The 27,713-nt window shown below is 45.5% G+C and overlaps 1 protein-coding gene across 2 annotated transcripts in view; it reads right to left on the reverse strand.

The window, feature by feature from the left end:
* The window catches only part of LOC144694912 (protein transport protein Sec24C-like), a 39,263-nt gene that overhangs the window by 4,351 nt on the left and 7,199 nt on the right, over positions 1-27,713 (reverse strand). For both annotated transcript variants that reach the window (XM_078565666.1, XM_078565665.1), the window contains 15 exons: positions 26,576-26,687; positions 23,531-23,658; positions 20,855-20,993; positions 19,659-19,774; positions 18,853-18,977; positions 15,808-15,999; positions 14,877-14,970; positions 12,889-13,005; positions 11,630-11,800; positions 7,752-7,848; positions 7,185-7,330; positions 6,632-6,770; positions 3,214-3,335; positions 2,179-2,358; positions 569-760 (listed from right to left, as the gene is read on the reverse strand). In XM_078565666.1, the coding sequence (XP_078421792.1) occupies positions 569-760; positions 2,179-2,358; positions 3,214-3,335; positions 6,632-6,770; positions 7,185-7,330; positions 7,752-7,848; positions 11,630-11,800; positions 12,889-13,005; positions 14,877-14,970; positions 15,808-15,999; positions 18,853-18,977; positions 19,659-19,774; positions 20,855-20,993; positions 23,531-23,658; positions 26,576-26,687 (2,070 nt within the window). The remainder of the gene's footprint in view (positions 1-568; positions 761-2,178; positions 2,359-3,213; positions 3,336-6,631; positions 6,771-7,184; positions 7,331-7,751; positions 7,849-11,629; positions 11,801-12,888; positions 13,006-14,876; positions 14,971-15,807; positions 16,000-18,852; positions 18,978-19,658; positions 19,775-20,854; positions 20,994-23,530; positions 23,659-26,575; positions 26,688-27,713) is intronic.

The following is a 27,713-nucleotide window of genomic DNA, read 5'->3' on the forward strand; positions in this document are numbered from 1 at the left end:
AAGGTTTTGATCGAGTGGATACAGAGAGAATGTTTCCTCTTGTGGGGAAGAGCAGAACTAGAGGCCGTCAATATAAGATCATCACCAAGAAATCCAATAGGGAATTCAGGACAAACTTCTTCACCCAGAGAGTGGTGAGAATGTGGAACTCACTACCACAGGGAGTGGTTGAAGTGAATAGTATCGATGTATTTTAGGGGAAACTAGACAAACACATGAGGGAGAAGGGAATAGAGGGTTGGGATGGTAGATTTAGATGAGGAAAGATGAGAGGAGGCTCGAGTGGGAAATAAACACCAGCATGGACCATTGGGCCGAATGGCCTGATTCTGTGCCGGCTATCCCATGTAATCCCACATGAAATGAAGGGTGTGAATGGCATGGAAGGCCCCCAGCAAGGATCCAGGAGGCGCGGGAGAGTGAAGTGTTTCTCTTCAGAATATTTCCCACTGCGTTCAGTGAGATGTGGGAGTATCTGCTTGGCCATGTGAGGCTGCACGGATTGTCAGAGGGTCAGCCCATCCATTTAGCCGGTGGGACCTAACTGTTTTGCACAGAGAGTACTGACCACTCCGCAGTCCACGGCGTTGAAGGAGGGCGCACCGAAGACATTCTGAATCCACTCGGCCGGCACCAACATCCCAATCCACAGGAACAGGCTCAATCCATCCTCTAAGAGGTAGAATCCCTCGGGTGACAGGCGATGGGCCAAGCAGCGAACAGGCCGCGGTACAGTCACCACGTTCCCATTCAGCTCGTGCTGTAAGCAGAGAAACATGGGCAGGAATGGGTTAACCCAACACCGCTGATCAAACACCCCACCCGTCCTATAGATTAACAGCCCCCCCCAAACCCCGACCCATTCACCCCAGGCTACACAGTTCAGTGGAGCTAGATTTTCAGGTGGGGAATGGATCTCCCTCATGACCTGCTACAATTAAGTACAAAATTTCTTTGACATTTTAAACCTCTCCCAGTGGCTTCCCACACGGCAGCCAGGGGTGGGGTCAGACATGGCTGGGGGGGTGGCTGGGGGTGGTTGGGGGGGAAGCGAAGGGGCTGGTGGTGGGGAGCGTCGGACACGGCTAAGGCCTCAGGCCCACAAAGAGCTGCAGTGAAGGCCTCCTGCCTTTGCCCTGCTGGGTCATTCTGGCCCCTCCAGCAAATCAAAATGAAAATCTGGTTCCAGCAGTGCCGCCTCCCCCAGTTCATGAGCTGCCTCTTAAAAAATCCCCAAATGTGCTGTTTCGGGTAGGGGTCTGAAGACTTAAAATTGTTGTACCTCCCCACCCACTCCTCTCTCAACAATACCTTGGGAGGGGAGGGGGAGGGAGGGGGGTAAAATTCCAAAACTCCCCCCACATCACACTGCCACTCCAGCTATCCATGAGTTCCTCTGCCTTGCACTTTTCCCATTGTCCTGTAAACCTTCCCTCTTCCATCCCAATTCTCTTCTGAATCAGCTTCCACCACCCTTTCAGGCAGCGCATTGCGGATCCTGACTTGCTGCCTCTCCGCTTTCCCCCTCGGGCCCTTTAACAAGTGATTTTAACCCTGCGTGCCCTGGTTCCCAGCCCTCCTGCTAGTGGATAGACCGTCTTTCCTATCCTTCCAGTCAGGACATCTGATCATTTTGAACACGGCGATTGGATCTCCCCTAATCCTTCTCTACTTGTTCTATTGCCAACAATCCCAGGGGCTCCACTCCCTCATCCTCCAGCGAGTGAATATGTTGGCCTGAAGCTGTGCTGACGACTACAAGCGTTTCGAGAATCTCTTGAAGTGTTAAGGTTAGAATCAAGCAGCAACAGGTTAGATTTAGACGGGAGTTAGTTCCTCTGTGGGAAAGAGTAACCTAATTGTAACTTAGTGAACTCTACTGTATGGAACCTTGTTTGACTGCTACAATAGGCATAATTTTACCCGTCTTCAGATTATTAAGATTCCCCCCACTCCTCCCCCCACCTCACACAACAAGGTCCCACAAATATTGGGTGATGTTTCCCTTTTCATCTTTTAGTACCGCGTCTTCGAAATGGTGCAAAGCCTTTGGGTACTCTTCCTCACTGAGCTGACCCTCTGAACATCGCACTGCCTCTCTACACCCCTCACTCACTCCACCCAACTCACCCTCCGCGGGGCGGCGAGTGTTGCCAGCAGCCTCACCATGATACTCACCATCGGCAAAAGGCAGGGGTAGAAGAGGACATTGGTTTCTGTGATGTCCATCGACATGACTAGCTGTCTGACGTAGGCCCGTTCGTCGATGGAGACGTCTGCCCCTGGGAGCAACACCTTACTCTTCCTCAGGCAATTCAAGTAAAGGGGGAAGATTTTCAGGAAGTGTGGCATGACTAGCTGTTGGCAGCAAGAGGTTAGAATCAGCCCTCACCTTACAAAATTTGTCCTGACTTGAAGGCTTGGTGACATAGCTCGCACTACTAAAATGGTCAACATAGTTCACTTTGCCAAAATGGCGTCCGCATCACTGGTGTGAGAGGGTTAAGACCAGCTCAATCAGTGCCCTAGTAACAGGCCCCAGACTGGCATCACCACACTGCCCCTCACTGCAGTATGTTAACTTACAGTAACTTGCCCATCTCCCAGGCCCCAGTGGTTACTGCCTCACGCCCCAGGTCACGGAGCGTGGTCCACGCACGTGGGGAAATGACGGAACATTCTAGAAGCAGGTCCCCTTGGAAACAACGTCCAAAGTTCAGACAGCAGGAACCAGAGTGTGCCAGCTCCCAGACCACTCTGGGTGAATGTTGTTCCAAAGTGCTGGTGTGGCTCACTTCACAGTCAGTCGCCCAGTGACAGACTGGGGATGGCTGCCCGTCATCTCCAGCCCGTAGCGGGATCCCACCGCGGGCAGAGACTAAACCTGGCATCCCATCTGGTACCTCTGCCAACCGCGACTCACTATACCCTCACTGAAACAACCACGGCTGGTGCCACGTGTGTTAATGTCACCAACCGAGCCGCTAGTGGGCTTGACCAGTGTGGCCATCATCTTGTCAGGTAATACTGCACTTTCAAACAGCTCTCTCTTCCCCACAGTGGTCCAGCGCAGTGCAATCTCAAGTCCACGCTCACTAACCTGTTCATTCCAGCTCCGAGCACGGCCACTGTTTACAGGGCAGAGAAGGACAGGGAGAATCTTGGAGGCCTGGCAACTCACTGTTTCTACAAAGGAAGATTACTAGGCCTCACCTGGCCCCTATTGGGTGATGAATGGGCACAGTACTTCCGGTAAGCGGCAAGCATTCGGGTAATGTGGCTCACCAGCTTGTCTTGCACGCTCTTCGTGGCATGGCTCAGCACGGCATCATACGCTGCCAATCAAGAGAGACAACACTCCAGGTAAGCACGACAGCCAGGCAGGGTGGCTAACCCTGGTTAGACATACTCCTCAGAGTTTTAGCACTTGACTTCCCACCATGCCCAGTCAAACAGCCTTTTAACCCCCATCTCTAATATTTTTACAATTAATAAGTGTTCAAAGAAAATGTAAAAACACACGTTGTGATTGAAAACAAGATGATTTGTCTCCTGTGTTGCTCACAGGAGTGTCCTGTAGACTAGCTTCAACTTCCAGAGACTCCAGGGCGGTCCTGGATGCTTGGCAAACTTCCTCTTAGTCCCGGGCAATCATGTCTTTTTTTTTCTGTATTTCAAGGATTGACGAGGGGAGAGACCTCCTGATCTTCTCCAACTCTCTCCAGCCACCCATCCCATCCCTGCACAGCACCCCCTCTTTCACCCCCAACTTCACTCACTCGTTGGCACCAATGACTTGGCAATTGGGTGAAGTAGGAAGGTGTGAGAGGACTGGTCATTGTGTGTAGAGTTCACCTAGATATTTTGATCTGAGACAGCACAGGGAAGAAATTAATGAACGCAAACTCCACCAGCGTCAACTTCCCTTTGCTGAATGTAAAACACAGGTAACAGGAGGAGGCCATTCAGCCCCTCCAGTCTGTTCTGCCATTCAATGAGATCATGGCTGATCTTTACCTAACTCTATAAACCTGCATATCCCCTCATACTTAATACTAATATCCACCAATCTCAGGTTTAAATGAGCAATTGTCCTAGCACCAACAGCCATTTTCAGGAGAGAGTTCCAAACTTCTTTTGTCTGTTGAAGTGTTTCTTAATTTCACTCCTGAAAGGTCTGCCTCTCATTTTTAGACTGTGCCCCTTAGTCCTAGACTCCCCAACCAGCGGAAATAGTTTCTCTCTGTTGACGCCTTTTTGTTCCCCCTTCATATCTTGGAAGCTTTGATCAAATCATCCCTTAACCTTCTAAATTTCAGGGAATACAATTCTCATTTGTGTGATCACCCCTCATGATTTAACCCTTGGGGAATCTGGATATCACCGATTTCAGCCAAATTCATGGGGTGTGGGCGTCGCTGGCTAGGGCAGCATTTATTGCCCATCACTAACTGCCCTTATTCATAGGGCATTTAAGAGTCATTGCTGTGGGTCTGTAGTTACATGTAGGCCAGCAGATGTCAGGACAGCAGATTTCCGTCCCTAAGACATTAGTGAAGCAGGTGGGATTTTACAATACTCAACAATGGTTTCATGGTCATTAGACTTTTAACTCCAAAATTTTATTGAATTCAAAATCCACCATCTGCCATGGGCGGGATTTGAACCCGTGCCCCCTGGGTCTCTGAATTACTAGTTCAGTGACAATACTGCTACACCATTGCCTCCCCTTACAAGTGACGGGCATTTGCTGGTTCATTCTTTAGGGCAATGCCTTGACCAATCAGAGTCAAGCTGCCTGGTTTAAATTTCAAACAATGTTTGGCAGTTAACTGTCAGTTACCATCAACTGGTGCATTCTCCATGGCAACGCCTCTACCAATCAGCACTCTCTTTTCATACAATATAAATTGTTGTTCCCTTTACATTTGGTGTTCCTGTGAATTGTCCTGATGACTGCAAAGTGAAACGATTCGACAAAAAGTTTCTTTTTTTAACCAATACTCAAGTACTGTACCAACAAATGACTATCAAGGTATCATTCTGGTAAATCTATACTGCAGCCCCTCCAAGACTAATATATCCTTCCTAAGGTGCTGTACCCTGAACTGCTTACAGTAACTCCAGCTGTGGTCTAACCAAGGCACTTAGACTAAGCTGATGATGGATGAAGCTCTTTCAGTGGCTGATGTCTACCCATCCCTGAGTACTCATTCAGAGAGGCGGACTGAGACAGAGCTCATGAAATGTAAGTCCAATCAGGATAGAAAGTGAAAGTGGAGTTATAACCTTAGCCCTGCTGAATATGAGCATGGTCTCCTCCCTATCCTGAATCTGTGATTGTTTCAGTCCATTGCTTTTCCTCCCTCTTCTCCAGGGTGCTGACACTAGTTGGGGGAAGAGCTCTAATGGCTCCTCATTACTGTCAAAGAATGAACTAGTTAGAGCCCAGCTAAAACCTCTCAGCACTCACTGACCCTCACACCTTTCCCTGCCCATGGGTGTCATGAAGATATTAATGTATATAATGTTATTGGAAATTATTTTCAATTGGACTTGTAGTAGGGTCTGTGTCTATGGGTGTGAGTATGTGCGTCTTAATTGGATTAAAGCCAGCTAGTCTGGGTGTTTTAACGTATATTAGTTTTGAGATGTTAAGCAGTAAGATACAGGGTACATTTGCATTTTGTTGAATAAACCATTCAAAGACTGGGGGTGAAATCTTGCACCTAGCTAGGAGACACCAAGAAATATGTTTATATTACTAATAAAATTGATACTATGAAAGAGGTTTTATTGTTAGAAGAGGTGGAGTTCAAAGGGCCTGGTGATACATTGAGAACTTACATTGAAAGGAAAGGCTAGGTATACATAGAGGAGAGTTTTGTGTTTGTAGGTCAGAAATATAGAAGATCTAAGCAGCCTGTAAGCCCAACAACTCTGTCTGCAAAGGAACCAAATTGCAAGGAACTTCATTTTGAATTTGTATGGTCATATGTGCTTTGACTGGTATCTGTTTAAGTCTATGGGTTATTGCTGCCTTGGGGAAGATTTATCTGGGAGTGATTAATTTGGGGATTTGTTTAATAGTTATTATGGTAACATTTGTAGACACATGTATGTGTTTAATTTCTTGTTGAATTAATAAATGTTTAATTTAATTTTTAAAAAAAACCTTTTGAGGCTTGGTGGTTTTATTCCTGAATTCAGAGCTGCATCTCAAACATACCAATTGAAAATATAGGTCATGACAGTTGTTTCAAGTTTCCCTCTGGGAGTTTAAATAATTCAGCCTTTACCGACTGCTGGGTCATAACAGGTGGAGGTCACTCAATGATGCCCAGAAGTGGGCACCCTGATTGATGTTTCCTCTCTTTCTGTAGTACCACAAACCCTGCCCCCATTGTGATCAAGTCCGCTAGGGAAGGCATCTGGAGCTTTCGTCCATGGGTGAAAGCTGTTAATCTTCAATGCAAGACATCAAGACACATCATATTTTGACTTGAAGACCAGTGGTCTGCTCTCTGTAAACCTCAGACAACATTCTCCCACACCCCCAACCCCCGACACCCCACCCACCTCGCAACGACCCCACCCCCACCCCACCACCGCAGCCGGTTGCTTCACTCACCAGTCTTGGCAAAGTAGTTCAACAACGTTTCAGCCTGTGAGCTCCTAAAGGTCTCAATCAGCTGGCTGGAGCAGTTTAAACTGACATTGTGTATCCTGAGTCTGCGCTGCCCACTAACTGTGCTGTAGAAGAGCGCGAACTAGAAGAAAAAGGGTAGCAAGTGTCAGGTCAGTGCAGGATATAAGGACAAGCCTGAGGAGCAATCAAATCCACAACCTTCGGGGAGATGCAGTGAGTATCTTCAATCCACAATGTGATCCACAAACACCAGCATGTACTGCCATCTCAATGTAACCTTGTTTTATATATTTATTTTATTACAGTTTTATCCAATGAGTTCACTTAATTGATTTCAAACAAACTAATTGGATTAAAGCAGCATTTCCTTCTCTCCCTGTCTGCACCAAATTCCCACTCTCACCAAATTCTTATCTTACCACTCTTATTGCACTTAGTCAGCATTGCACACTTAGGAGTCTTGGTTCAACGTGGGGGAATGAAGAGCAGATAGGATGGAGTGGGGAAAGTTCAAAGTTTGTATTATTTATCTGACCTGTATGTGGACACCATCCTCCTCGCTCAATTTGCCATCGTGTTTGAACTCCACCAGCAGGGTCTTGTTGCTGTCAATCGCAGCCAGTTGCACCTCCGTTGTGTTCTTCATGTGCAGGGAACCAAAATAATTGGTTGCTCTGAGGCCTAGGCCGAGAGCAAAATAAGGTTCAGAGGAGCCCTGCCATCTGTCCAGGCCAGATTTCAAAAATAGCACTCCCCGGCTTGGCCTCTATTTCTATCGAGTTGGGTGCAGGAGGACAAACAGGAAGGTTGGAGTTGAGGCAGTGGCTGGAGAGAGTGGGCCTGTCAAAGTGAGGTTCTCGGAGTCATTTTTGAAAGGACGGGGCAGGTGCCTGCGGCCATTAACAATGATGGCAGCTCAGGGGTGGAATAAGTCAAGATTTAGCAATTCAGTAAGGCGAGGCCTGAATCTTGAGTGAAGGAGGAAAAGGGAGGGGGAGGTTGGATTCTGCAATTTTGAGGTCCAAGGAAAGAAGGAGTTAGATGACCTGGAAGTTTTCAACTTGGTGAAAAGTTAACAAATTCGCAAAATCAGGAAGTATACCTTTCCGTGTGTGGACCTTCAAGACAGCCTTGAATCCTATCACCTTCTGCACATCCCTCCGAAGATCAACCTGGAACTGCTCTGCATCTCTGTCAGCCTGTCAATCAGATCAACCAGGTTGTTTATAAAAGATGCTATGCGTTTATTGTATCCCATGAGGTTATAGTCCAGAATGGCCCTCTTTTGGCTCAGTACCCTGTGTGCTTCATGGTGCCAATTTGAGCTCTCCTGCCTTTTTTTTCCTGTAAAGACTTTTGCGTTAATGTTTCAGACTGCTCTACTGGGTTATCTCAAATTCTCTGCATCCCTGGGAAGGTGTTCACTTGTCTTGTTTTCTAGATTAAAAATTAAGAGTTCGGCCATGATAATAAACAAGAGAACATTTCTTAATATTCTACCAGCTATTGGCTCTATCTCAGCGCACGATAGCATACTGGTTATGTTACCGGACTAATAATCCATAGGCCGAGACTAATATTGGATTGGAACTGAATGTAAAAGTGACGGTGAAGCTAACTCCCCACCAGGTTCATGAGTATGCCCTCCGCACCCGGTCTGACCTGTACATGACTCTAGTCCAATGTGATTGACTCAGGGATTGATGACAATGTGCACAGGAGAACTTTCTTGATCAATGTGTTTCCAGTTCAAAAGGAAAGAAGCACTTGAAAAGTGCCCAGTCCACCTCAAGTTACCCTGGAAGGGCACGGTACCTCAAAAAATAAATTTGAGCAACAGGTAAAGCTAGCCATTGCACGCTGTTGCTATGCAGTAGCAACACGAGTGGTATTCACCACTAACAGGATGCTGCCATGGAGCCAAAAAAGACATTCTGCCTATCACACAAATGAGTAATGTGGTATATGAATTTCAGCGCCAGGTATGTAGGCTGTACATCCCAATGACTCAGGGATTGTATCAAACAGCATGTCCCTTTGGCTGTTCGCAACAGGCAAAGTACAGTCAGCCCATGCTTACAAAACTTAGAACACAGTGTTCCACATTAGCTATGATTCCTTGATTGGGCTAAACAATTCTGATTGTGCAAAGAATTAGACTGACAGCCAATTTAAGATTATCAGTCAGGCTTGCAGTGTGTCTCACTTATGCTTGCTAGGAACAGGGACCTCATCCTCCACAGGCAAAAGGAACATGTCCAGGCATTGCACCTTTTTTGATTAAACAAAAGCATTGTGGGGGGCAATAGTTTCCTGGTGCATTCTCCACTTCGACCAATCAGATTCAACTTGCCAACCAATCCTTTTCTCATGTAGTATAAATTGTTGTTCCCTTTGAAATTTGCCATTCTTGCATCTGTCCCAATGAGTGCAAAACGAAAAGCTTCAGCCGCATGTCTCTTTTTTCAGCAATGCTTAAGAAGCAGTAATAGATGTAGTTCTAGGAAATGAAGTAAGGCATAAGTGGAGTCTTTTACAGTCAAAGATCATCCAGCTAACACTGACCACAATTTAATTCAGTTTAAAGTAATCCTGGAAAGCGACTAGAAAATGTCAAAGGTAAAAATGCTCAACTGAGGATGAGCTAATTTTAGTGATTGAAGAAGGCACCTAGCACAGGTAGATTGGACAAGGTGGTTCCAGAGTCGGGTTGTGACAGAGCAATCGAAGGCATGCAAGGAAGAGGTAGTTCGGTTACAAACTAGCAATGTTTCACTGAAGGGAAAAGATAAAGCTAGAGAGGCCCCAATAAATAGTGAGAGACTTATGACAGATATCAGGAGCAAGATTCAGTTAATAAACAGGAAGAAAGTACAGGATAGAATTGAGAAAGTTAATATGGGAGGCAAAGAGTCATCACAAGTAAAGATTAGCAAGCAACATTAAACTGAACCCTGAAATGTTTGATAAATACGTAAGCAGTTACCAAAAGAAAAAGTTGGACCTACTTAAAACCCGAAGGGAAATCTATGTGTCGAGGTGGAGGACATAGCTACAAATGTGAAATGAGTACTTTCCAGCTGTGTACAAAGAAGAAGCTGGATGATGTGAAGGTTACATCAAAAGAGGGGAGCAAAGTATTGGGCAGGATAGGAACAGTTAGAGAAAACGTACTAAAAATATTAGTGTTACTGAGAGTCGGTAAGTCACCTGGTCCAGATGGATTGCATCCCAAGTTGCTGAAAGAAGCAGAAGTAGAAATAGTGGGGGCGTTGGTGACAATCTTTCAATTCTCATTGGGTACAGGAGTAATGCAGGAGGAGTAACTGTTTAAAAATAAGGGGTTGCCCATTTAAGACCGAGATGAAGAGAAATTTTTTCCCTCAGAGGGTAGTGAGCCCTTGGAACTCTCTTCCTCAAAAGACGATGGGAGCAGAGTCTTTGAGTATTTTTAAGGCAGAGCTAGATAGACTCTTGATAAGCAAAGGGGGTGAAAGGTTATCAAGGGTTGGCGGGAATTTGGAGTTGAGGTTACAATCAGATCAGCCATGATCTTATTGAACGGCGGAGCAGGCTCGAGGGGCTGAATATTCCTGCTCCTAATTTGCATGTTTGTATGATAGTTCAAGAAAGGGCAGAGGGGATAAAGCAGGAAACTGCAGACCAGTCAGCCGTCCATTGGTGGTGGGATGGTGGGGGGAGTGATTGGAAACAGCCAAAATAATTGTAAAGGGTTGGGTTAATTAAAAAGAGTTGCAGAATGGAGCTGTAAAAGACAGATCGTGCCTGACTAACCTTGATTGAATTCTTTGATGAGGTTTTAGGGGAGGTTGTTCAAGATGGTGTGGTCGTTGTCAGTACCGACTCCTGGAAGGCATTTGACAAGCTTAAGATGGAAGTATTAGGGGATATGGTGATATCATTCGAAAATTGGTTCAGTGATAGGAGGCGAAGGGTGGTTGGGATGGATATTTTTCAGAGTGGGAGGTGGCTTACAGTGGGTGTTCCCCGGGGATGAGTTTTAGGTCTATTAATCTTCAATTTGTAAAATGAACTGAGGCTTGGGTGGAGGGAGCAGCATTATAAAGTTTTCTGAGGATATGAAACTTGGTAACATTGTAGATGAGGATAGGGATAAGCCTGTGGATGACTAGCTAGGGCGGTGAAATGGACAAGTGTGGCAGCTGGAGTTCAATGCAAACAAGTGTGAAGTGACTCACTTTGGCAGGACAATTGTGGAAAGATCTTACCAGAGATGGTGCCATTTTGAAAGATATAGGTGAGGAGATGGCCTTCGATGTCAGTATACACAAATCCATCAAACACTGCCACGTCAGGTACAGGAAGAATTCAGATGCGGAAGTAAAGCCTTGGATCGCTTTAAAGAACTGAAACCTCATCACAAGAGCAGCCCTTAACTGCATCTTAGGAAACTCCAGTTTCCCCCGTGTGCCCTCACTGAAAACTCAGTCTTGTTCTGTGTGTTTACCTTCTTAAAGCCAGTGAGGAATGAGCAACAAATAGTGGCCTTGCCAGAGGAGCCCACAACCCATGAACAAGTTTTTTAAAAATCCACTCTGAGGCACTGGGAACTGGCCAAATTGTGTGCAACTCCCCTTAAATATATTGTAAATTAAATCGTTGTCAGACTGAGGCTTTCTGAAAGAAAGGAAGATTGCATTTGTATTACAGGTTTTGCAGCCCCAGGATGTCGCGGTGTCAACTGTGGCTCAGTTAGTAGCACCCTCACCTCTGAATCATAATGTTCTGTGGTTCCGCAGTGACTACACTTCAAAAAGTGCTTCGCTGGCTGTAAAGCGCTTTGGGATGTCTCATCCGAGTGATAGCTCCTCCAATCGCAAATCTCTGGCGTGGGACTTGAACCCACAGCTTTGTAACCTCAGAGGTGAAAGTGCTACCCACGAAGACACAGCTGGTACGGGCTAGATTATGTGGAAGCAGAGGGAGGAAGCTTGTTACCCTGAAGTTGCTGTAATAGTAGAGATCTCCTCCAGTTCTGAAGGTCAGCAGTCCTAGTGAGGCCACATCCATGTACTGACTGGGGAAGAGGAAGAGGTCCACACAGCAACCTTGCTGCACACACTGCTCGGCCAGCTGCTGATAGTAGCTTCCCTGAGGCTGGAAGAGAATCTAACACAACAGGCTCACTCAATTCTCTTTAAACCCGTGATTACACTAAGAACAACCGGAGAACTCAGAGCATCCGCCTTCTCACAATGCTGCCAACTGAGGGCCGCGCTTCGCAAAGTGAGTTCCCTATCTCGGCTGAGTGAACCTTGGCCCGCCTCCCCTCCACGCCCATCCCCAGCACCCCAACTTTAGCACAGACCCTGATCTCCTCTTAGCTTCCCTCCCTAACAGCACTGTGGGCGTACCGACACCACAGGGACTGCAGCAGTTCAGGAAGGCAGCTCACCGCCATCTTCTCAAGGGCAACTAGGGATGGGCAATAAATGCTGGGCGTGCCAACGACACCCGCATCCCAACAACAAATAAGAAATGACAGCGCATCCTGGGCAGGAGGTCTGGAACCTTAATAACAAGAAGAGCCATTTTTAAAAAAAAGTTCACTCCAAAACGTAGTATCTTAAGGGCTGCAATGCTGTTATTCAAAAGCCAATAATGATGAAGAACAAGATAGAGATCAAATAAATTGGATGTACATTATGTTTTTCATGAATAGATACTGTTGAAGCTGGGTTCCTCAATGACAGAGATGCACCCAAGCCCAGTGATACAAGGTTCCAGTCACTCAAAATCTTCCCTTTTCCAAATTACCTGTCCAGACCCAAAAAAAAACATTGTCCATGTAAAGAAATGCCAGCTCCACTCTGGGGCTGAAGTTTCGCTCTGCTGGCTTTGGAAGGGACTATGTGATTCCTGTAAAATTCCAGCCCCGTGCGATAGCAACTAAGTTGTTATCCTTAAAACGGTCCAAGGATTGTGTTAACATATTTCAATCCTTTTAAATCTATCCCACACTGGAGCGATAAATGTTATCAAGGCTGAATCGGAGTTCAGCTTGGGATGGTTGCTCTGAGGCTGTAGGAGAGTTTAGCCCCTCCAGCTCAGAGCTGGGGTTCAATTCTGTGCCTCCCCTGCCCACAACCCCCCGCCCCCACCCAACGCCTGCGCTCCCCTCACAGTCTGGAGCTGGGATTAGTCAGTACCAGTCAAAACCTTGGGCCCGTGAGATGGCTCTGATCCCACTGTGTTACCTGTTCCTTGTTGGTGTTGATGATCCCGTGGTCGTTGCGGTTCCTCAGTGCCCCTGGGGCCTTGGTGGTCGGCAGCGATGTGTGGAATATGAAGAGTTTACCCGGGCATTCGGCAGCCTGGCAAGGTGAAAGGTGGAAGGTGAGTGTGTGAGGTGAAAGGTGAGTGTGTGAGGTGAAAGGTGAGTGTGTAAGATGGGCAAGCTTTAGGGTGTGTGCGCGTTCTTAGGTTAACCAAATGCTGCCGTGTCCAGCGGGACAGACTTAATGGACCGTCTCCACTAGCTAACTCCTTCCCACCAATTCCCTAATTCTTTCATTCCTCCTGTAAGCCTTGAGAACTTTATCTTGGTATTGACCTCCCCCCTCCTTTGTCACTTGGTGAATTTGAGGTGACCCAAAAAAGTCCCATTCCCCTATCCTCCCCTGTGCTCACTGACCTACCGGTTAAACAACCTTGATTTCAAAATTCTCATCCTTGTTTTCAAATCCCTTCATGGCCTCGCCCCTCCCTATCTCTGTAATCCCCTCCAGCCCCCAAAACCCTCTGAGATCTCTGCACTCCTCTAATTCTGGTCTATTGAGTGTCCCCGATTTTAATCCCTCCACCATTGGTGGCCCTGCCTTCAGCTGCCTGGGCCCCAAGCTCTGGAAATCCCTCCCTACACCTCTCCCCCTCTCTACCTCACTTTCCTCCTTTAAGATGCTCCTTAAAACCGACTTCTCTGACTAAGCTTTTGGTCAAATGCCCTAATTTCTCCTTTATGTGGCTCAGTGTCCTACTATGTTTAATAATGCTTCCTTTGAAGCACCAAGGGAGGTTTATTGTGTGAAAGATGCTCTATAACTATAAGTTATCATTCAGTTTCCCACTCTTCTCTTCTCAGCCTCAGTGTGCCCCACTCTCCAATTTGCTCCCTCACTGTGGTTTTTCAATAAAGAAAGGTCTCTGGACGGTCTACACAAAGACTCAACTGCAGACTTAGGCTCCTGCTGTAAGTGGTTAGCTCGGAATTGCAATCTCTCCAGTGCTTCCCTTAGGAAGCAGTCGCAGCCCCCAAGCTTGTCAGGTTCCATTGAAGACCCTCACCAGGATTCTTGGCTGGGCTCAAAGCTGAATCTGAAATGTATACGTTTTTTTATTCATTCATGGGTTGTAGTCTTCGCTGGCTGGGCCAGCATTTATTGCCCATCCCTCGTTGCCCTTGAGAAGGTGGTGGTGAGCCGCCTTCTTGAACCGCTGCAGTCCCTGTAGTGTAGGTACACCCACAGTGCTGTTAGGGAGGGAGTTCCAGGATTTTGACCAAGCGACAGTGAAGGAACGGCGATATATTTCCAAGTCAGGATGGTGAGTGACTTGGAGGGGAACTTGCAGGTGGTTATGTTCCCATGTATCTGCTGCCCTTGTCCTTCTAGATGGTAGTGGTTGTGGGTTTGGAAGGTGCTGTCTAAGGAGCCTTGGTGAGCTCCTGCAATGCATCTTGTAGATGGTACACACTGCTGCAATGTGCATCGGTGGTGGAGGGAGTGAATGTTTGTGGAATGGGTGCCAATCAAGTGTGCTGCTTTGTCCTGGATGGTGTCGAGCTTCTTGAGTGTTGTGGGAGCTGCACTCATCCAGGCAAGTGGGGATTATTCCACCACACTCCCGACTTGTGCCTTGTAGATGGTGGACAGGCTTTTGGGAGTCAGGAGGTGAGTTACTCCTCATAGAATTCCTAGCCTCTGACCTGCTCTTGTAGCCATAGTATTTATGGCTAGTCCAGTTCAGTTTCTGGTCAATGGTAACCCCCCAGGATGTTATCATGTTCTGTTTTATAACCCTCTTGTGGGATGTTTTATTTGTTAAAGACACTATATAAATATAAGTTGCTATGTTGTGAACTACTGAAAGGTGGCCGTGCCGAATGTGGTACTCATTATACTAGGCTAACGCTAAATGTGGGGACAACATTACTTGATGGTCCAAAGTTAAAATGCAAAATTGTTACCTTCAGAGCCTCCAGTCCAGCCTGGACAACTGGACCAAAGAGAACGTCTGCCTCAAGACTGTCCGCAAATAGCAATGGGATTTTATCCAGTAAACTGGAACACAAGAAATGGGGAAAGGATATGTTAAACTCTGTGGATTGAAGGCAATCTCTTCAGTACAGTGCACAGAACGTAACCGTGAGTGAGATCCAAAGCTTTTCAATGCGTGATTAAACTCTGGGCGGGGGATTTCCATGCCAACCGAGCCCCTATGCAGCTTCTGTCAAATATTCAGCTGCAGCATTCGCGGACATTTAAGCCACAAAGTCGTTGGTTTTGATCGTCGGTTGGTACTGCACAGAAGGAGGCCATTCAGCCCATCATACCTGTGCCAGCTCTTTGAAAGGGTGATCCAATTCATCCCACTCACCTGCTCTTTCCATAAAAGTTTCTCCCTTTCAAATATTTATCTGATTCCCTTTTGAAAGTTATTATGGATGTTATATATTGTTGTATTATCTGTAAATATCCGTAAAGAGCTAGGAACTCATTAGCTAGGAACTAATTGTCATGTGTAAGTGTTCCGGGGGCTGTATTTCATTGCTGCACTGGAGACTCGCGAGATGTGTAACAGAACCAGTTCAAGCCGGTCCTCCTCGTGTATAAGGTAACGTGGAAAGTTAAAGATAAAGAGTTCTGATCTTTCCAAGCTTAAACTTATTACCAGCATCAGAAGTCAATGCAATCTGCTTCCACCACGGCAGTGATTCCAGGTCACAAGAACTCACTGCATAACATAATTCCCCACATCTCGCCTCCTTTTCCAAGGAAGGCCTGAAGGATTTTTGCGACTTTGCTTTTATCTGTTTGCCATTTGAAGCCGTGTTAAGCTTTTAATTTGCTATTTACCCCAGCCGTGTCTGCACAGTGTACAGATTCAATTCTGCTTACCTGTTGATAAGGGCCTCTGATTCCTTTGCGTTGACAAGCAACCCATCAAGCGGTGGCATGGCCAAGTCAGAGACGTCGGTCATCACCACCATCTGTGGCTGAATCAGCGTGTTCTTCACATTGTAGAAATGTAGCACTTTATCGTATGTTATGAATCCCACTCTGACCGCTGTCTCCTCAGCCCCGTACTCCCTGCCAAGCACAAACCTTGTTTAGATCCCACATCTCAACATTCAGCACAAGGTTACTCCTCATGGGATTGCTGGGAATATATTAGTATGGATTGAGGACAGACAAAACCAGAAGGCAAAAAACAGCTCAAAAATTTCAATCCCAGTGGAAATCAGTAATACTGGCACCAGTAATGTTGGAGTTTTTTTTTAATTCATTCATGGGATGTGGGCTTCGCTGGCTGGGCCAGCATTTATTGCCCATCCCTAGTTGCCCTTGAGAAGGTGGTGGTGAGCTGCCTTCTTGAACCGCTGCAGTCCATGTGGTGTAGGTACACCCACAGTGCTCTTAGGGAGGGAGTTCCAGGATTTTGAACCAGCGACAGTGATGGAACGGCCGATATATTTCCAAGTCAGGATGGTGAGTGACTTGGAGGGGAACTTCCAGGTGGTGGTGTTCCCCTGTCTCTGCTGCCCTTGTCCTTCTAGATGATAGCGGTCGTGGGTTTGGAAGGTGCTGTTTAAGGAGTCTTGGTGAGTTCCTGCAGTGCATCTTGTAGACGGTACACACTGCTGCCACTGTGCGCCAGTGGTGGAGGGAGTGAATGTTTGCGGATGTGGTGCCAATCAAGTGGGCTGCTTTGTCCTAGATGGTGTCAAGCTTCTTGGGTGTTGTGGGAGCTGCACCCATCCAGGCAAGTGGAGAGTATTCCATCACACTCCTGACTTGAGCCTTGTAGATAGTGGGCAGGCTTTGGGGAGTCAGGAGGTGAGTTACTCACCGCAGGATTCCTAGCCTCTGACTTGCTCTTGTTGCCACACTTTAAGGTATAGAAGGCCAGTTTGAGCAAGTTTTACTGGTTTTTCCTTTTTGGGAAAAGAAGGAATTGGAATTAAGGGGTCATGTTCAGGATGGGAGGCTGTAACTATTTTGATACCACAAGGATTCGGTGCTTGGGCCTCAGCTAGTTATAGTATATATCAACAACTTGGAAGAGGGCGCTGAGTGCGATGCATCCAAATGAGGTGGGCAAGTCATCAGTGAGGAGATGCAAAGAGTCTGTGAAGAGTTAGTGACTGGCTGAGCGAGTGGGCAAGAGAATAGCAGATGGAATATCAGGTGGGGGAGTGCGAGATGAGCAACTTAGGCAGGAAAAATAGGAAAGGGCAATTCTTTTCACAGGTGTGAGACCAGGAAAGGTTGGCATTCACCGGGATTTGGGTGTCCTTGTACACGGATCACAGATAGTTAACATGCTGTCCAGCAAGTAATGAGGAAAGCAAATGGTAAACTAGCCTTTATGGTAAAGGTATTAATGTATCAGAGTAAAGCAGTCTCACTGCAATTGTGCACCTGGATTACTGTGTACAATTTTGCTCTCCTTACCTCAGGAAGGACAAACGTTCCTGGGAGGGAGGGCAATGAAAAGTCATTAAACTGATTCCTGCATTGGAGGTTGTGTCCTGCAAGGAGAGGTTGAGTAGGCCGGGCCTATATTCCCTGGAGTTTAAAAGAATGAGAGGTGATCGCATTGAAACATGTAAAATTCTCCAGGTGTTTGACAGGATACATGGTGGGAGAATGCGTCCCCTGTCTGGGGGGAGTCTAGAATGAAGGGTCTTAGGATAAGGGGTCAGCTATTTGGTACTGAGATGAGGAGAAATTTTGTCGCTCAAAGGATTGTGAATCTCTGGAATTTTCTACCCCAGAGGGCTGTGGATACCTAGTCCTTGAATATATTCAAGACAGAGATATTTGGATACTAACAGAACCAAGAAACAGTGGGGAAAGTGGATTTGAGGTAGAAGATCAGCACGATATTACTGAATGGCAGCGCAGGCTTGAAAGGTTAAAAGGGCTGTTCCAGCTCCAATCGCTTATGTTTTTATCTTTTGTTTTCAAACAGCAGTAAGTGGAACTGGACTGTGTGTCTCCAGTCCATCACCGTGCGGACTGGAGAAGATACCACATGAAGACAGAGAGGCATGTTGAGCCTTCGGACTTTGATATTAAGTTCCCAAAAGCTGGTCTCAATGTATTCGAACATCTGGCAAGTCTGTGACATGTCCTCTGGTCTCATTTGGCACAGGTATACCTGTTCTACGAGACAGGATTTTAAATCCATCATCCTCTCCCTCAATAAGGGGATTACTTTCCGGGCAAGTTCTCCTCTCCGGCTTGCCATATCTGTGTACAGAGTAGACATTAGCTGGGCAGAGAGAGGGTCATCTGATGCCAGTGTTCGTGAGTTGAACAAGAGCAGAACAAAGAAACTCTGCTCCTGAATTCTTTAATCCCCACACCCCCAACCAGTGCAAAGTACTTCCTGGCAGTTCAACTGAGATAGGGAACTCACTGTGGAGAATCAAGGTTATAAAGAGCTTCAAATAAAGGTCAGAACTCACACCAGGTGGGAGGTTAAGGTGATGTAGTCTGAAAATGTACAGTGAGGAATCTGGAGAAACTAAATTGGTTGTGTTATGTTGGCAGTGACTGTGTTTAATGCTTAAAGGTGCCCTGGTAACCGGTACAATATTTGTTAAGAAAATATTTCATTGCAGATTGATGGGCCGCACTGAAGGAAAGATTGAATAGGTAATAATTTGGATACCTGGTGTTGAGGTTTGGGCAAAAGTTGTGCAATTTTTTTTATGGTCCTATATTTTGCTGTCACTTATAGGGTCACAACTGTGCTCTGAAAAAAAAACAGCAGCAGTATTTCCCAAATCTTTCTGAGATTTCTTAAAGCATTCTACACATAGTTTAGCCCAAAGAAGCATTGTGTGACAGTCGCTAGAATGGAATGTCTGAGTGGAGGCTTGCACCTTGGGGTGTACACCAACACTGCAACTTAAAGTACTGCTGGGTCCCTACCTGGGTAAGTACTGCACCACCTTCTTCAACTCAGCACAGATCAGGCTGAGTAACCCACTCCTCACTGCGTTGTAGGAAACATCGATCATAAAAATAAATCCCACAGAACTCTGGCCTCGATTGTGCTGGGTAGAAAAAAAGAGAGGGGGGCGGGAATTGCTAAGATTATATTTACAACAGAAATGAGAGTGAATGCAATACTGCAACCTAAAAACGCCCGATAACACCACCTCTGAGCTACCCTCTGATGGAGTTGTCTGTAGTCATGGCTCAGTCACTGTTTTGCTGTTACAATGTCCAGACTCCCAGGGTAATGCTCTGGGGACCTGGGGTTTGAATCCCACCACGGCAGATGGTGAAATTGGAACCCAATGTAGAATTAAAAGTCTACTGATGACCACGAAACCATTGTCAATTGTTGTAAAAACCCATCTGGTTCACTAATGTCCTTTAGGGAAGGAAATCTGCTGTCCTTACCTGGTCTGGCCTACATGTGACTCCAGATTGACTCTAAAAAATGCCCTCTGAACAGGGGCAATTAGGGATGGGCAATAAAAGCTGGCTGAGCCCCGTGAATGAATCATTTTTAAAAATTCACAAAGTCTAACTATGGTTAGATGCATTTTCTATCATTGTTTATGAAGTCTGGGAGATAGAACTATTGGCTCTACTGTAGTCAAAAAGGAACCCAGAATTAGAATGGCAGATTTGAACACTGACTGGCAGAATGGCCTTCACAAACGGATTTGGAGTGCACCAGATTGCTCTACATCACATTGCTGCTAGTCCCCACAGCTACAGCTTACCTTGCAAGGCTCCCCTGGCATCAGAAACTCATAGGAGCCCTGAGAAAGCTCTGGTCTAGTGAGACGATCTGCTCGCTTTCCACTATAATCAATCTGGTGAAAATAGTGCTGAGGCACTGGTGGAAAAAAAACAGAACAGCAGGAAACAGTCAACTGTGAAGCAGTAACCTTCCAACATTGCACTGCCACCATTATCTTATCTTATCTGAAACAGTCCATGTCTAAATGCAGCAAGGCCTGGATAATATCCAGGCTTGGGCTGACAAGTGGCAAATAACATTCACGCCACACAAGTGTCAGGCAATGACCAGACAAGAGAGAATCTAACCATCGCCCTTGACATTCAATGACATTAGCATCACTGAATCCCCCACTATCAACGTCCTGGGGGTTACCATTGACCAGAAACTGAACTGGACTAGCCATATAAATACTGTGGCTACAAGAGCAGGTGAGAGGCTAGAAATCCTGTGGTGAGTAACTCACCTCCTGACTCCCCAAAGCCTGTCCACCATCTACAAGGCACAAGTCAGCAGTGTGATGGAATACTCTCCACTTTCCTGGATGAGTGCAGCTCCCACAACACTCAAGAAGCTCAACATCATCCAGGACAAAGCAGCCCACTTGATTGGCACCACATCTATTAACATTCACACCCTCTACTGCCGATGCACAGTAGCAGCAGTGTGTACCATCTACAAGATGCACTGCAGCAACTCACCAAGGCTCCTGAGATAGCACCTTCCAAATGCACAACCACTACCACCTTGAAGGACAAGGGCAGCAGACACATGGGAACACCACCACCTGGAAGTTCCCCTCCAAGCCACTCACCATCCTGACTTGGAAATATATCGCCATTCCTTCACTGTCGCTGGGTCCAAAATCCTGGAACTCCCTCCCTAACAGCACTGTGGGTGTACCTACACCACATGGACTGTAGCAGTTCAATAAGGCAGCTCACCACCTCCTCCTCAAGGGGCAACTAGGGACGGGCAATAAATGCTGGCCCAGCCAGCGAAGCCTGCATCCCGAGAATGAATTAAAAAAAACTTCCATACTCCCTCGTTAATCCTGGGTTTAAAGCTGATGAGATGCGGACAAACCATGTTTCCCAGGACACCAGATCCCAAACCTATCAACTGCCCTGTCCCTCTCTTTTAAATTCAGATCAATGGTGCCCGTGACGAACTCACCCTGTGACACCGCGTCACAGAACCGGCACTGGAACCGTTGTCCATTGTCCAGGAAGTGCATCAAAGGGCACATGTAGGCGGTACATCTCTCACACCGGATAGGACCAGCTTCACCATGGTCGACCAAATGCACAGGAGCCTAGTGAAATAAAGGACAATGAACCAAGTATAGTGGTGTTGGTAATAGAGACACCCCTTCCAGCAAGATTGTGAGACCTTTCAACTCCAAAGTGAGGGGAGGGTGAATGAGAATCGGAGGGGCTTGCCTGGGTTACTGACAGCGGGTTCCAAGGATTCAGCTGGATAGTGTCCTAACGCAACAGCAAAATATGTCAGGGCGCATTTCTGCAGGGCTGCTCTCCCTCTCGTCTGCTGTAACTTGAGGCAGAGCAGCGAAAACCCTCAGAAGAATTATCCCCTCGCATTCAAGCATTCAGCACAGCGGTGGACATTTAGTGTAAGAGCGGAATCACTCATGAAGTACTCTATATGTATGTCGACTGCATGTCATCACCCATGTAAACCTGCTCCTAGATCTTTACACAAGAACACAACGATTGGGAGCAGGAGTAGGCCATTTGGCCCCTCAAACCTGCTCCACCAGTCAATAAGATCATGGCTGACTGATGGTGGCTTCAACTCCACTTTCCTATCTACCCCCGTGTCAATTAAATCTGTCTAACTCAGCCTTGAAGAAATTCAATTATTCCATTGCTCACTGGGGAGGAGAATTCCACAGATTAATGACCCTCTGAGGGAACAAAGTTCTCCTTATCTCAGTCTCCAGTGGGAGAGCCCTGATCTTTAAACGGTGTCCCTTAGTTCTACGCTTCCCCATGAGGGGAACATCCTTTCAGCATTCACTCTCTCAAGTCCCTTCAGAATCTTATATGTTTCAAACAGATATCGCCTTTCAATTTTCGAAAGCAAATGCTGCATTTTCTCCAGTCTGTCTGAGCTCACTGATTTGCCTCTGTGATCACTTTTCTTCCCTGTGTGCGTGTTTGTGTGTGTGTGTTTGTATGTGTGTGTGTTTGTGTTTATATGTGTGTATGTGTGTATGCATATATGTGCATGCGTGTGTGTATGCATATATGTGTGTATGCATATATATGTTTTTATGTGTGTGTATGCATATATGTGTATGTGTGTGTATGCATATATGTGTATGTGTGTGTATGCATATATATGTGTATGTGTGTGTATGCATATATATGTGTATGTGTGTATGCATATATGTGTATGTGTGTGTATGCATATATGTGTGTGTATGCATATATATGTGTGTATGCATATATATGTGTGTGTACATATATGGATGTGTGTGTATGTATATATGTGTGTATGTATATATGTGTGTGTATGTATATATGTATATGTGTGTGTGTGTATGTATATATGTGTGTGTGTGTGTATATGTGTGTGTGTGGGTGTGTATGTATGTGTGTGTATATGTATATATGTGTGTGTGTATATATATGTGTGTGTGTGGTGTATATGTATATATATGTGTGTGTGTATGCATATGTATGTGTGTATGCATATATATGTTTGTGTGTTTGTATGTATGTGTATGTGTTTGTGTATGTGTGTATGTATATATATGTGTATGTGTGTGTTTGTATGTATATATCTTTATGTGTGTGTTTGTATGCATGTGTGTGTATGCATATGTGTGTGTATGTATGCATGTATGTGTGTATGCATATATGTGTATGTGTGTGTGTATGTATATATATGGATGTGTGTGTATGCATATATATATGTGTATGTGTGTTTATGTGTGTGTATGCATATATGTGTGTATATGTATATATATATATATGTTTGTGTGTGTTTGTATGTGTTTGTGTATGTGTGTATGTATATATTTTTGTGTGTTTGTATGTATATATCTTTATGTGTGTGTTTGTATGTATGTGTATGTATATATATGTATGTGTGTGTGTTTGTATCTGTGTATGTACATGTGTGTGTGTATACATGTGAGTGTATGTATATATGTGTATGTGTGTATGTATACATGTGTGTGCATGTATATATGTGTATGTGTATATGTGTGTGTATGTACATATGTGTGTGTGTATGTCTGAGTATATGTGTGTGCTGGAGCCTGCTTGGTGATTCCTTGTGGTCATTCCGCTCCAAGTGGAAACGACTCTGTTTTGCAATACGTGACCATTCAGCACCTTAGAAGTTGAAAAATTGTAGCACTTCTTACATATTCTTCTGCAAGGGAATTTCTCTCCCTGAGGGCACTGACTGCTTCCCGGGGGATGTTTCCATAAGTACCAGCCACTCTCTGTCTATGGAACACTGCTTGAGGACAGTCAGTCCCTGCATATTATTCCATCATGTGAGGCTGTGGACAGTGTTGCTCCCTCACTGCCACCCTGGTTCATGTTGCTCATATTGTAGCGATCTGGGCTAGTTTCCCAGAGATCAGGAGCTCAAATCCTACCTTGGTAGTTTGTGAATTTGAATTATTTTACATTAAAAATAAACTGGAAGTAAAGAGTGGAATATCGGGCATCCATCACTGAACTAGCAGAATGGCCTGTCCACTCTTTAAACAGCATGCAAATTAAGAAACAACGATACTGAAGCAAGTGAATGTTGCTTTAATGTGGAGGCTCTGGCAAGAGTGATGGGAGGCAAGTGGGAAGGGGTCCTCACCTCTTCCTCTGGCAGAGAAGCGAGTGGTTTAACAACGGCAGCAAGGGGAAGGTGGGACAGTTTGGCCAACTCCTGAGAGCAAGGGAAGGTGTACGTTGTGCAGCGGACGAACCTGGGACTCGCAATGCCTGGAACACAGGAGAAAAGATTTCTGTTTAGGAGAATAAAAATTCAACCTCAGAATAAGTTGGGCATTAGGTACAGAAACTGTCACTGGGATCTTTAGCTGTAGGGGAGAACTCCCTAGCTTTCCCTTGAATATTGCAGTGAGATCTTTCAGAAGAGGGCAGATGGGGCCCAGGTTTATCATCTCACCCGACATGGGATCTCTGACAGTACAGGTAGAGGACCTCAAATCCAGCTACCCAGAAGCCAGCAGTGTCCGAAAACTAGACTTCTTTCTCCAGCGCCCCAGTGAACCTTGACCTCACCCAACCCAGTGTAGATGTGACGGAGACAGTTGAACTCACCCAGGAAGAACAAAAGACTCTTGCAGAATCCAATGAGGTAGGATATTTAGCTATATACTGCAGTTGGGATCATATACCTCTTCTTGCTACAGTACAGGATAACTATTGCATTTTGATGTTATTAAGGTCAGCCAAATAGAAGCCCACAGGCTTAAATTCAAACATTGCACTTGATTCCCAAAAGCCTTTCAGTTCCCTGGGCATTGGCCCCCTTCTTACAGCTGGCCCAAGTCAGTTCAAAGAGCGAGATTAAAGAGGACAATCTTGCACAAATGAAAATAAAACAAATAATTTTCAGTTGCTTGATCTTTTCTCATTGTAAACAGGGGTGGGCTTGTGGTGTGGAGGCGTTATTAAATTCAGTGAGCGAGAGGTGACTTAACATCAGCAGCAACATGGCCATTAACCTGAAGTGCTTTGCAATCATATCAATTAGTTTTCCCTTTATTCACCAAACTAAGATGTTCCAATTTGAATGAAGGCAAAACTGGCAAGTTCCAATGGGCTCAGTCCCAGGTTTGCTGGATTTGAGCTACTCGACTGTTATGACCCAGCAGTGGGTAAAGGCTGAGCTGTTTAAATCCCAGAGGGAAACTTGAAACAACTGTCACAACCTAAATTTTCAATTGGTATGTTTGAGATGCAGCTCTGAATTCAGGAATAAGACCACCAAGCCTCAAAAGGTTTTTTTTACATAAAACTAAATTAAACATTTATTAATTTAACAACAAATTAAACACATACACATGTCTACAAATTACTACCATAATAACTTATAAACAAATCCCCAAATTAATTATTCCCAGGTAAATCTTCACCAAGGCAACAATAACCCATAGACTTTAAACAGACACCAGGCTAAGCACATTTGACCTTACAAATTCAAAATGAGGTTCCTTGCAATTTGGTTCCTTTGCAGACACAGTTGTAGGCTTACAGGCTGGTTAGATCTTGCCTCTAACTTGCACACACAAACCCTTTTCTGTTTGTACCTAGCTTTCCCTTTGAATGTAAATTTTCCATTGTATTACTAGGTTTTTTTTACCTCTCCTAACAATAATTCTTTCATTTCACCAATTTTATTAGTAATATAAACACATTGCTTGCTGTCTCCCAGCTAGGTGCAAGATTTCATCCATTCTTCTGAATGGTTTATTTCAACAAATGCAAATGTACTCTTTACCTTGTCCTCCTTACGTTTATCTAAATAACCTCTCAAAACTACTATACATCAAAGCTCCCAGACTAGCTGGCTTTAATCCAATTAGGCCACACACAGACACAGACCCGACTACCAAATCCAATTTTAAAATAATTTAAAATAATATTATAGACATTAATATCTCTTCATGACATCTACCTAAATTGAAATGCCAGTCCAGGCTTTGTGCTAAAGTCTCTGGAGTGGGACTTGAACCCATGACCTTCTGACTACGGGAGGACCAGGGCAATAATGAGACCCTGTGTCTGACTCATTATCAAACCAAGTGGTGCCTTTATCTTCTGAGACAGCTTGCCTTACAGTGACTTCACTTTGGAAGTACTTGATTGGCCCTAAAGCATTTTGGGGTGTCCTGATCATGAAAGGCACTATAGAAATGCAATTTCTTCTGCTGTTCCTTTCTTTCATTTACTGTTTGCACTGCACTTCATAGATTAGCACATAGAGGAGGAGGCCATTTGACCCATCGAGTTTGTGTTAGCTCTTTTGAAGAGCAGACCAGTCAGTCCCACTTCCCCATATCACCACAATAGTTCCTCCTTCAAGTTTTTATCCAATTCCACTTTGAAGCTACAATTGAATCTGGCTCCCCCCCACCCTATCAGGCAGTGCATTCCAAACCCCAATCACTCGTTGTGTAAAAAGGATTTTCCTCACGTCACCTCTGGTTCCTTTGCGAATCACCTTAAACCTGTGCCCTCTGGTCCCCAACCCTTCAGCCATTGGAAGAAGGTACTCTTTATTTGCTCTATCAAAGCCCTTCATGATTTGAAACACCTTTATCAAATCTCCACTCAGTTTTCTCTGCTCTAAGAGGAAGGACGCCGGCTTCTCCAGTCTCTCCATGTCATTATAATCCCTCGTTCTGGATACATCCTAGTAAATCCCTGCTGCACCCTCTCCAGAGCCTTGACATCCTCCCTAAAGTGCAGTGCCCAGGACTGGACACAGTTACTCCAGCTGGGGCTGAACCAGCGCAGCAACATTTCCTGGATTTTGTACTCTGTGCCTCTATTCATCAAGCCCGGGATCCCTTTTATTTTAATAATTTGTCCACCTTTCTTGCCGGCTTCAAGGATTTGTGCAGAATTGCCCCCAGGTCGCTCTCTTCTCACACCCCCATTCAAATTGTACCATTTGCAACTTGCTAACCGATAACAACTTTTTACTGAGCACTTTGTAGTGTAGCTCAAGGGACCTAAGAATATAATAAATAGGTGTTGGAGTAGGCCATTCTGCCCTTCGAGCCTGCTTTGTCATTCAGTCACATTCCTGGATCTTCCACCTCAACACCACCTTCCTGCACTCCCCCTATATCTCTTGATTTCCGTACTTCCTAGGTGTATCATTTACCTTGGTCTACTACTGTGAAGTGCGTTGTGGTCAGTGGAGGTACTTGCCCTCTCGTATCAGTGCAGAATAGCTGGGATTCCCACAACACTTGATCATCTTCTGCCACTTGAACCTTAAAAACAGCAACAGTGATGCTCAGTACTTGTACATGAAGTCTAAGCTTGTGATCTGTTTGGGAAAACAACGCATGTACACCCAAAACAAGACACCTGGAATTGGAAAAGCTCACCCAAACATTCCATCCAGGATTCATGTTCAGCTATCCCATTGATGGAATTCCATCTCTTACCACCGGTTATACCTTACTTTAAGGAACCTCTGGGAAGGGAAAATCAAGGAGTGCGATTAACGTCTGGTTAATCCTGACTCCCGGTTTCAGTTGGAGGAACATTGAAGGCGATAGAGCCATCAACCTTGCTTGATACATTGGCATGAACACAAGTCCAATCCTGAGTCAGTGACCGGGATTTTAACTTTGGCAAGCTGCCAAGCCAGGGCATTTCCCGCCCGCCCTTGGCAAAATGAGACCGGCAGATGCCAAGGATCCCCACTGGGACCCAGATCACACATGTTGATGTGTCACTGCTGCCTTTGGCTGCGTGTCTTCGCTCAGTTATATGGCAGCTTGTTACAAACAGTTTCCTCAGGCAAGTATAAAAGGCATGTTGAAATTTCCCTTTACTCTGTGCTCAAACTATGCAAAAGGAACACAACGTGCTATGTTTCCTCGGTCCTAATACACAATTGATGAGTCTCCCAGTTTTAAAATCGATTTCTCCGATCAAAGCTGTTAACATTCCAAAGGAAAAATATTTAACTGCGCACACATCTTATTTCCTGGCCATCTGGATAACAATTAAGCTTGTGAATTGTTGCGAAAAGTGTTAGAGTTAAATAGTATTAGACTCAAAGGGGTGCTGTACTCGATTAACCCTCGCCCATTCACGGTGCTGCAGACAGCATGGTAAAGGGAAAGTGCCATTGGGCTGGAAGAAGGGACCTATTTGAAAACTGATCTCCGCTCTGATATTTCGAGCAATGGCTGAACATGCAGGAGAGTGTGCACTCAGGTTTTCACGCATCCCATCCACCACTGACGCACAGTGGCAGCAGTGTGTACCATCTACAAGATGCACTG

Source organism: Cetorhinus maximus, chromosome 20 (genome assembly GCF_964194155.1).
Source record: "Cetorhinus maximus chromosome 20, sCetMax3.hap1.1, whole genome shotgun sequence".
Taxonomy (NCBI): domain Eukaryota; kingdom Metazoa; phylum Chordata; class Chondrichthyes; order Lamniformes; family Cetorhinidae; genus Cetorhinus; species Cetorhinus maximus.